The sequence below is a fragment of the Halichondria panicea genome, chromosome 6, assembly GCF_963675165.1.
Source record: "Halichondria panicea chromosome 6, odHalPani1.1, whole genome shotgun sequence".
NCBI classification, from domain to species: domain Eukaryota; kingdom Metazoa; phylum Porifera; class Demospongiae; order Suberitida; family Halichondriidae; genus Halichondria; species Halichondria panicea.
The window spans coordinates 4,533,298-4,544,114 of NC_087382.1; the positions used below are offsets into that span (position 1 = coordinate 4,533,298).

The 10,817-nt window shown below is 41.8% G+C and overlaps 2 protein-coding genes across 2 annotated transcripts in view; one reads left to right on the top strand and one right to left on the bottom strand.

The window, feature by feature from the left end:
• The first annotated feature begins 430 nt into the window (after positions 1-430).
• Positions 431-6,853, top strand: LOC135336992 (sushi, von Willebrand factor type A, EGF and pentraxin domain-containing protein 1-like). The gene is made up of 8 exons (XM_064532885.1): positions 431-1,492; positions 1,581-1,799; positions 1,977-2,171; positions 3,731-3,937; positions 4,206-4,406; positions 4,592-4,795; positions 4,930-5,136; positions 5,314-6,853. Exons 1-8 carry the CDS (start codon positions 628-630, stop codon positions 6,612-6,614), a joined length of 3,399 nt encoding a protein of 1,132 aa, XP_064388955.1. The 5' UTR covers positions 431-627; the 3' UTR covers positions 6,615-6,853.
• A 176-nt stretch (positions 6,854-7,029) lies between these two features.
• The window catches only part of LOC135337003 (dnaJ homolog subfamily B member 11-like), a gene marked incomplete in the record, with an annotated part of 4,375 nt that continues 587 nt past the window's right edge, over positions 7,030-10,817 (bottom strand). Inside the window, 7 exon segments of the mRNA XM_064532895.1 lie at positions 7,030-7,253; positions 7,532-7,687; positions 7,790-7,901; positions 8,224-8,364; positions 8,703-8,743; positions 9,410-9,511; positions 10,043-10,175. Of these exon segments, the coding sequence (XP_064388965.1) occupies positions 7,571-7,687; positions 7,790-7,901; positions 8,224-8,364; positions 8,703-8,743; positions 9,410-9,511; positions 10,043-10,175 (646 nt within the window).

Below are 10,817 nucleotides of genomic sequence, written 5' to 3' on the forward strand. Positions count from 1 at the left end.
TCGATAGCTTTGACACGTTGTTTATATTGTCTTTTCTTCTCAAGTTCATGTTTCCTGTAACAGTTGGTGTGTTGGTCTAGTCTGGCACTGTCTTGGACGTTCAATGACAATCCGGTTAGTTCTTCACCATCTACAGGTTTGGCTCTATACAGACATCACTAGCACTGCACATTTCATGATCAGTGAGTAGGTTGGCTGTAAGGTCTCTTATTTTATTGTACCTGTTGAGAAAACGTTACTAGAAGCCTATAGAACAGAGAAACTGTTGCTAACATGTGTGCTGCTCTGTGCTTAGCCTCCTTGGCATGCATGCATTTTAAATCTGTCTGGTCTCGAGGCTACTCTGTGCTTTGCTGCACATGCGCAATCAAGGCATAACAATAGATTATTACGTCATTATTGTTGCACAATAAAATTGAGCCCTTCCCACTTTTTGGACAGATCTTGTGTAAAGCTGTTTCTGTAACGTAAGTGATTGCATATCTTTACTGGAGCTTGTTGCCTTTTGACTCTCTATGGTGGCACTCGTGGCTGTGTCACAAGTATTACTTAGTAACCCAAACCACCAGAGGTGACTAGAGCAGTTTTCTTGCTGGACAAGGGATAGTGGACAGTTAGCATCACACAATGGAGAAGAACCCAGTGTATGAGTTTGGTAGTTACAATGCCAAGTACTCGATATCTGACAGCAGAACCAATGTCTTAAAACCGGCCAATATTGCAAGGTCTAAGCAAGCCACAAGATGTAAGACTTCTTGTAGTACATGTGTAACTGCAACCTTTGCAGTAGTGGCTGTTGTGATTGCTCTACTCGTTCTTGCAGGAGTGGTAGTCACAATGACTTTGCGATCACAGGATGCCAACATTGAGTCTAACACGAAGATTAAACAAGAGATGAAAGAATTTATGAGTCAACAAGTGAATGTAACCAATGAACTGACAAAGCTTATTCAAATACAAGAACGTGAGATAGAATCTCTGAAGCATAATCTTCAGCATTCCAATGAAAGCATTATCGAGCTACGAATACAGCTTGCTTCTGAGATAGATACTTTAAGCAACAATGTTACTGCTGGAATTGCGACTGTCCAGTTACAACAAAGCCAGAGTGTGATCCGTTGCATGGAAAAAACAAATGAAAAATACGAAAATTTGACAGAGGTCATCCAGCACTCGCTAGTGAAGTTAACTAGAAAGCAAGAGGAAGACATTTCAAGCCTCGAGAAATCTTCAAATCAGAGTGTCGAAAATCTACACATACAACTTCATTCTTTTAATCATTCTTTCACCACTGATATTGAGGGTGTGTGGAGAAGGCTAAACCAGAATGCACTCGACTGCCTAGGAAAGATCAACGAAACACAGAATGAAGAAAATAACGAGGTGGAGGCAATTAATAATCGAATTGACCATCTTGCTTTAAATTTTACATCAGATGTTATGTTAATCCGGACTCAACTCAGTAATATACATAATTCTACTGGCTCACAAGGTAAAACATCATGCAATCCGAAATTAGTACAATAAAAGTATATCTCTTGACCTATATAATTATGCAATATAATTACACACACACACAGGTGGACCACTAACTTGCGAAGTACTTTCCCCACCCACCAATGGAGGGGTCAGTATAGAGGCAGGACCAAACTCACTGAGTGGTGGACTGGGCTCAGTGGCTACCTACACATGTGACCCAGGCTATGCTGTAGCGGGACAGAGGACCAGGGCTTGTGAGGACACTAACGGAGGGACAGTCACTATGGGAACGTGGAGTGGAGCACAACCATCTTGTGCAGGTACAGTATGTTTGATATGAGATATATACTGTTCATTTAATGCCATGTTTAATGCTTTTTGAAGCTGGGAAAATATACAAACTATATATAATGCTACCATAATTAAGACAAGCGTCACAAAGTCGTTCATGCATGTTCGTCCTTCCTTCATAAACAATTAATTTATGCATGTATTAGAAACATTTTGCTTGGAGCCTCCCACACCAGTGAATGGAGATGCGGTATTGAGTAGTCAAGACTTGAGTGTGGGCACCATGGCTACCTACTCCTGTGACTCTGGGTACGTTCTTGTTGGCCTGGTAACCAGGACTTGTGAAGATGTTAGAGGAGAGACAATTGGAATTTGGAGTGGAACTACACCAGCATGTGAAGGTACACACAATAAACAGTGATAGCTGGAGTATTGTAAACAAAATTCATTGCCTGTGATTGTATTAACTTCTCACTTACTCATTATGCCTCGAGGCGTAGCCGCACGAGGGATACGGTAAAGCTGACTGTGTGTGTGTGTGTGTCTGTTCCAACTGTAACTGCTCAATGGTTGTAATGCGACGAAAACTAACAGCTTCTATAGGCTTCTAGCCACGTTCTCTTGGATTTTGATTCGTGGATTAGCAAACTAAATCTCTCGAGTTATGGCTAGTTTGACTCACATTGAAGGCTGTTGCAGTCTCTTCAGAATCTTTCGTAGCATTATCTGTTCGCACAAAGTTTCTATTAAGTTAGTCCTGCACTAAAGCGCTAGCTTTTTGTTGGCTACAAGAGTTAGAAAAGCAGTGGCGTAGGCAGAGGGGGGCTGACGGGGCTAGAGCCCCCCCCCCTTTTGTGTTTCATCAACTCCAAACCAGCTTGAATCCAGAGGCTTGAATCACTTTGATCTGTCAATCTATTCTGCACTGCACTGCATGCGTAGTTACTAGAATGATGTCATTCAATGGAAATGTGGGCAGGGTCATCTACTGCGCATGCTTACTGCTGATGAAAAGTGATGACCTTTTTTTTAGGAAAATTCCAAACTATTCAGCGCCTGCTCTAGCCCTGCTCAATGGATTTGAGCCCTGCCCTTCCCAAAATCCTGGCTACGCCACTGAAAAGAGCTGTAAAACTAGCTATACTGTAGCAGCCATTGTGACCTTGCAGACACACCCCTTATTTCTTTGTACGTAATGCGCATGCGCGTTCTCCCCCACGTGTGAGAGAATAAAATCCAAAGCAGAGACTAGTCGGGCGCCACCTCCCTCTACCGTTGCCCAGAAGGAGATCGGGAATCAAGCCTATCCACAGTTTTGTTCTTGCAGTATCTCAAGTGGATTGATCACATGCACCCACTCAACTGTACCACGTGTAAATTTTGCACACATTGGATTGACTGATAGGCGAGGCCAACACCCACTTTAATAAATGTTATTCATCGCTATTGGCTAGCACCCACATAGAATAAATGATATTCATGATACTATTGCGTAACAGGCCAGAACAAAACTGTGGATAGGCTTGATTCCCGACCTCCTTCTAGGAGGGGGGCGGCGCTCGACTAAGCAGACACAGCTATCATCTTTTCTTGAGCCAGAGGGCCTGGTAAGCTACCATATACATATACAACAGCTAGATATAACAATACGAATGTATACAAGTCTTTTCTTTTCATCTTATCTTCTCAGTTATGATAGATATAAATATGCACTGAGCTCCAGATTCTGGAAGAATCAATTTCTTCTTTCTTGAGACCACAAAACACAACAATGATACCATAATAAATAACAACAATATATGCATGTAATTAGTTTATATAGCTTTAATATAAAATTCATTATAGAAACTACTATAACACTATTGAGCGAAAGCATAACATGGTGAGAGGCATTAGCAAGCGCACGCTTGCAACACTCGTTTGTTTATTTTTCCAATCATGTTTACATTCCATTGCACAGTGATTATTAGATGCCAGCAGTTGACTCATCCGACTAACGGAGAAGTCAGTGTTTCCACTGGCACACACGGAGTTAACCTCGGTGTGGGAGCTGTAGCTACTTATTCCTGCAGCAATGGCTATGGACTAGTGGGACAAGCTACCAGGACTTGTGTTAGTGATGGAGGGAGCTCAGGAATATGGAGTGGGAGTCAACCAACGTGTGAAGGTTTGTAAATGTACCAGAAAGTATAATACAAGGAGGCCTCAAATAATGGAGTCTGGGTGTGTCTTGCATGCAGACTGTGTGCATATGCTATTATGGGCTATAACAATAGTCTTTTTAACGTCTAAGGTGACTATCATGCATGCTACATGTTCTGAAAGCTTGGTCTAACATCACCCTCTCTTTAGTTATTCATATAAACATCACTGCAATGAATTCGAAAATATGAATATTGAAATAACAATTGTATGTTTGAACAATTTATTCACAGAGGTGATAACATGTCCGTCACTTGCACCTCCTGTCAATGGAGTCCTCACATTCACTCCTGGTACTGACAACAGCAACATTGGACTGGGCTCAGTGGCCACCTATTCCTGTAACCTTGGCTATATGCTGGTGGGACCATCTACAAGAGTGTGTCTAACTGCAAATGGAGGAGCTTGGAGTGGAAATGAACCAGCATGTGAAGGTAGACAATTGTTTTCGTTACAAAGGTCGTGTAGCCAGATGCAATGATCATAAGGATTGTGCAGTGTAATGTATGTCACATCTTCATATAATTCTATAGCTTGTTAAGAGACTTGCTTCTTTAACATATTAAATTGAGTACCATGCAGCAACGTATTATTTAAGACCATCTCATTTACTATACAGATGCAATCTACTGTCCATCACTAACGGCCCCAGACAATGGTAGTGTGACTATCATCTCTGGTGTCAACCTTCTCAGTGTGGGGTCAGTGGCTACCTACTCATGTGACCCAGGCTACGCCCTCCTGGGACCTCCCACCAGGACTTGTGAGGACCTAGACTCTGACTTAGTGGGAACATGGACTGGAACAATGCGAGAATGTCAAGGTTAATATAAGTTATGGAAATACCCTGTTTTGTCAAATTTGAATCCCTCTTATTATAAAACCATTTTGTTTATACCCATATATTTTTCTCATTGTGATTTGGTTTCTCTTACATGATTGATTTCCTTCTCTCAGTGATTCTCTGTCCTGAGATCACGGCCCCTGTTAATGGGACCCTTGTCATTTCCACCCCCTCACCAACCCAACCTCTTGGTGTGGGCACCACTGCCACCTACTCGTGTGATCCTGGCTATGTTCTGGTTGGTGACCTTACTAGAACTTGTGAAGACTTGGGCACTGCAACAGCTGGAACTTGGAGTGGCTCAGAAGTGGATCCTATTTGTGAGTCCACTGCAGATACGTACCGGTACTAAAAGAGGTATAGAGTTCACCAGAACATTTTTGGTCATCATCACTATACACTCTCTGAATTGCAGTCTAATTCATTTAGCACTGTTTTCACAACTCTGCGCATTATAGTATCAATTCTAGACAGTTTACAGGTTTTTATGTTTACAGGTTTTATACCGAACAGAGCTCTAGTGGACTGTGAGAATACAACCTGTCGATACGAACAGCTGGTGTGTCCCGATCGAGACAACTGCACAATAAACTGTAATGACATGAGATCGTACGCTTGTTTCAGGACTGGTGTTGTGTGTCCGAGTGTATTGGGAGATTGTAATCTCAATTGTGATGATTCATACGCCTGCATACAAGCTAACACCACATGCCCTCAAGGGAACTGTAACGTAAACTGTCCGAGTGATTACTCTTGTCAGAATTCAGTTGTGCAGTGCTCAGGTGACAACTGTCTCCATTCTTGTGATGGCCAACAATCGTGCTCTTCCTCAGTCATGCAGTGCTCGGGTAACAGCTGTCTCCAATCCTGTGATGGGCGTGGTTCGTGCTCCTATGCAATGACTGAATGCTTCAATGGAAACTGCAATTTACACTGCACTGATAGGGAATCTTGTCAATATGCAACAATGACGTGCTCAGCGAATGCTTTCTGTAATGTGAATTGCGGCAATGGATACCGAGCATGCCGATCGTCAGAGTTTGTGTGTGAACAAGGCAGTACCTGTGTCTTTAACTTCGATGGAGGGTTCAATGGTAACAGGATCGGCCTGTATACAGATATCACATGTGAAGAGAACAGTACCTGCAGCATCAGGTGCACTGGACTGAGTAATAGTGCTAGTGATCAATGTCAAGATACTGATATCGTCTGTCCCACGAGTAATGGGGAGTGTACTGTCGAGTGCAGTGGTTACCAATCCTGTCAATATTCACGCATTACATGTGGACCAAACAGTGACTGCTTGACTTGTAGCGGGGAGCTGTCATGCCGTCAATCAATTATCACACTACGAGCGGGTACAGATGCACCCATTATGAAATGCACTGGTCTTTCATCTTGTCAACACTCTCGAATCACTTGCCCAACTAACAACAACTGCACTATCAACTGTAATGCACAGAACTCGTGTCAATCCTCTACCATCACTTGCTCAGCTAACAACAACTGCACTATGAACTGTAACGCACAGAACTCGTGTCAATCCTCTACCATTATTTGCCCAGCTAACAGCAACTGCACTATCAACTGTGATGGCCAATTTTCCTGTAACAATGCTCGAGTGACCTGTCCCTCTGGAGACTACAGTTGCAACATACGCTGCACTGACCCACTGTCCTGTCAAGACTTGAGTATCACCAACACACACAATGTCAACCTGCTCTGTTGTGGTGGTCCCACTGCTTGTGCAGGAACGAGTGTGGTACCCACCTCCATCGATTGCCCCTACATTAATTAACTGTTGATTGGCGAACATTATTTAGACAGAACTAGCTGCTAGACTAGTGTTCATAGCAGAATAGCTCATCGATATTATCGATCAGTATTGAGTAGAACAAAATTCGATATGCAATACAACATTATTTTTTAGATTTTGTATAATAGTTGTAATTAATTAATGAATGTTGATCGATGTAATTCAAGGTTGTAGTTCAACAGTAGTAGCTATCGCTGATCTAAAAATAATTGATTTTCTGATCCACCCTTTCATATATTAACCCAACAAAATAATTTTTGGGCTATGCATGCCAAATTGCAATGTATCTCTCAATCTTGCAAATAATTATGAATGAACAATGACGGAATCATTTGAAAGGTCTAGAGTGTTGAACTCCTCTATTTTTACTTATAAGTAGAGCGTTAAATGCATGACATGCACGAATCATTACATTTTTTATTATAAATAATTATGTCACAATAATAATTACGAAAAAAGTTAGTCTCAGGTATGACATAATTATATGAAAACAACCAATAAGTCAGACAATAATAATAATAATGAATTTAACTATAACAATTGATCGCCTAACACAATAGCTCCTCTACAGTCCATTGTACACTGTCTGTTTAGAGTCTTGTCCCAGCAACCGGATCAACTCTGCAGGGGAGGTAAACAAAGCATGAAAGCATGAAAGCAAGTATCGTGCATATAAATTACACTGAATTAATATGTAACTAATAAGCTACTGTATAATCTGGTTAGTAAGCGTATGCGCCTATAGGGAAAAAAGCAGACCTCTATTATCCGGATGCGCTTATAGAAATTAACCACGCCCATGACGTTTCAATGAACCCAGTATGGGACCACTAAATGAATCTCCTCCCCAATACCCCACCCCTCACACAGATGCTTCTACACTACAAAACCACACCCACCTTCTCTTGTCTCTTCGGATAAGCTTCCCCTGGGAAACTCTACATCCTGACGTACAGTGTCCCTTTCATCTTGTTGTTGTCGTAGTTAGGCATGCCCTCCCCAGTCTTTTGGATGATTGCCCCAGGCCATGTCACCTTGTCTCTTTTCAAATTCACCTATGGCATTGTCACATGATGATCATCACACTACTACATCCGATACCAATTCAGTATAATTATTATTTGATCACATACAAGTACGTGATAGCTTCTACTTACCAAGTGTCCATCCAGATGCTCTATATTCATGTCAAATCCTACCAGTGCATCTCGTAGAGTCACGGTCACGTTCATGTAGAGGTCGTCACCACGGCGCTCAAACAACGGGTGTCTGTTAGGATATCAAAACAGGGTTAGTTTGAATTAGGGCATAGAGTAAAACATGACTTACAGAGTGTACAGTGAACACAGGGTCTGCCCACACACGGGATTATTAATCATAATTAAGACCACTTTAACTACGTACATGTACATGTACATACTACGAAATGCATCGATTCGCTACTTATTGTCAGAAAGTAGTCATCAACTAAAAAAAAATCCTGGGCAGATCCCTGTGTATGTTAAAAAAATAGTACCATGTACACATACAATGTATAGTGATAAATGTACTGTAATACGAAATCGAAAGTAAAAGAATAAGATGTCCTCACTTTTGAGTCATGATGATGAAGATGAGGTCACCTGGTTCCCCGTCAGTGTGGGGCTCCCCCTCCGCTATGAACGGGTAGTTATAGCCATCCTTCATACCTGGTTCAATGTCAATCTCCAGCACCTTCTCCTCCAGGACGTATCTGTGTGTGTGTGTGCATGGGGTGGGGTGAGGCGGCCTGTACGTTCAGTCAATCTCTTATAATACAGTACACATGTACATGTATACACTAACAACATGGATGCTATAGCTAGACAGTAGATCAAAGGTTTCAGTCAATTGCTTACAGGGTGGAGGAGGGATACATGTACATGTACAATGTATCCCTCCTCCACCTGAATTATTTATACGCTGTCAAACAGTGTTGCACCATACAGTGTACAGTGTACATGTCAAGGTGCTGTATTGCAGCCTCTCACTGCTGAGGTTTAGTCAACAATGTGTATAGCTGCACTGTATTAATCTCACAAGCTCTCTCACCTAATGTTGGGACACTCCTCACACACTTGCTGTGGAGACATCTGAAGGAGAGAGCAATACAAGGATTACAATACATGCATGCATACACTGCACACGGAGAAGCCATCACCATCACCAGTACTTGTACTATTGTACAGTGTGTGTGTGTGTCATTAGCAATACAGATAATAATGTCAGAATTACCAACACTTTAGAGAGATATTTAGGCAATTACTGTCCAATTTCTTAGTTACCTTCCAAAAATGTGAGCAATGCGGCCATCAATTTTCACACAGCTGTTCAAAAATCTCTAGATTTTATTGCTACATGTAGGTCCTATCACACAATGGACACACGTATGCACTGTAAAAGTGGACTTCAGGGTACTACAATCATGTATGCGTTGGAACTTGGTTAGAGTATCCCGATTATAAGAGGTGTCCTAATTGTAGGGGACTTAATGCAATACAGTAATAGTATGCTGCCTACAAAACAAGCTTTTATAGACAGCACTAAGTGCCCATCCAAATAATGAGATTGAGGCAATAATTATCGTTGTACAATTGTCGTTGTCTATTACTTAAAGGTCCGGCCGGCCTGTACACAATACAATATACACTGTGGAAATTGTGGATGAAAGTACATGTACATTGTACTAGTCTCTTTTGTACATGTATTACTGACAGTTTAGTTGTCCTACACTGTACCTCCACCCACCCAAGCCCTACCTGGAATCGTCCCGGTCCAACCTGGATGGTCTTCATCTCAGTACGGCAGTTGCACTGTCGTGTCCCCGACGCAGGATGAGGGACCGCCTTGAAACGAGCAAACTAGGGGAGAATAATCAACACATACATGGATACTGGGATTACCACTAGCCTGTGACCGTAAATTCTAGCTTTCTACTTTAGTGACCCTGTTCCAGGTAAGGGATCACTGTAACTGAACGAGTGCCTGCTAATGCACTAAGCAGACAAAATAAAAATCGCTCAAGTTAGCTGTAAATGTAATACTATATACACGGTTACCCTATAAATATTAAGCAGGCTACACTCTCTACAATACAGCCAGGTTAATGGGCTCCAAAGTATGGGTTTAGACACATGGGCTAGCAGGCCTTCCTCTATTACCAGTGTCTGGTTACTAGAGACATATTCACGGAAAAGGTACTTAGAAATTTATAAACAAACTTAATTAGACAACCCTGTACAGTGGTTTCACATTACACCACTAAATTACGGGAATAACTTCGTGGGTATCAAATGACAACAATACACTTACTGTGGTTTCAGAAGTCCATCATAATTACTAAACATGTACCAGCCTACTGCATACACGCACACACACTAGTAGGCATGTACCTCAATGAAGCTTCCCTTGTAGAGGTCCTCCAGTGAGACGTGCATGTCCATGGTGATGGTACCTCCACGGGGGATTTCCCTCTGACCTCCCTGGTTCCCAAAACCAAAGCCAAACCCACCACCAAAGAATGAACTGCAGATAAAAAGCATTTGGCATTTAAAAGTGTTATTATTAGCAACAGAGGCATCCCCTTAATTATGCCTCGAGGAGTAAAGCTGACCGTGTGTGTGTGTGTGTGTGTGTGTACTCCAGCTGTAAATGCTCAACGGTTGCAATGCGACAAAAACTAACAGCTTCTATAGGCTTCTAACCACGTTCTCTTAGATTTTGATTTGTGGGTTAGCAAACTAAAGCTTCTTTCTCGAGTTATGGCTAGTTATGGCTAGTTTGCAGTCTCTTCAGAATCGTTCGTAGCATCATCTATTAGCACAAATTTCTATTTAACTTTTAACTTAGCCTTGCACTAAAGTGACAACTATTTGTAGCCTACAAAAGCTGTACACTGCCAGAAAAAGCCGTTGTGAACTTCAACCTCTCTGCAGATCCTCCCCTTTTTTGATAGCACGATGTCATAATAATTTTGAACTTCTAGCATCATGTTTCTATCCTTCAAGATCACCTGTAGCCACCACAGTTCCGTTTCATTAAGCTCCAAAGCCAAACATGCCTCAAGGATGTAATATAAGCGCTTGGGTGCTTGTGGGAGTTTAATACTGTACATAAACTGTACTGTGATCGTCTCAATTGAAATACAACTAAACCAGTTATCTGTTG

Excerpts from the sequence above, each read along its gene's own strand:
- LOC135336992 (XM_064532885.1), top strand. The coding sequence starts at position 628 with ATGGAGAAGAACCCAGTGTATGAGTTTGGTAGTTACAATGCCAAGTAC. Across the intron at positions 2,172-3,730 it reads AACTACACCAGCATGTGAAG|TGATTATTAGATGCCAGCAG; the intron begins GTACACACAATA and ends TCCATTGCACAG. Across the intron at positions 4,407-4,591 it reads AAATGAACCAGCATGTGAAG|ATGCAATCTACTGTCCATCA; the intron begins GTAGACAATTGT and ends TTTACTATACAG.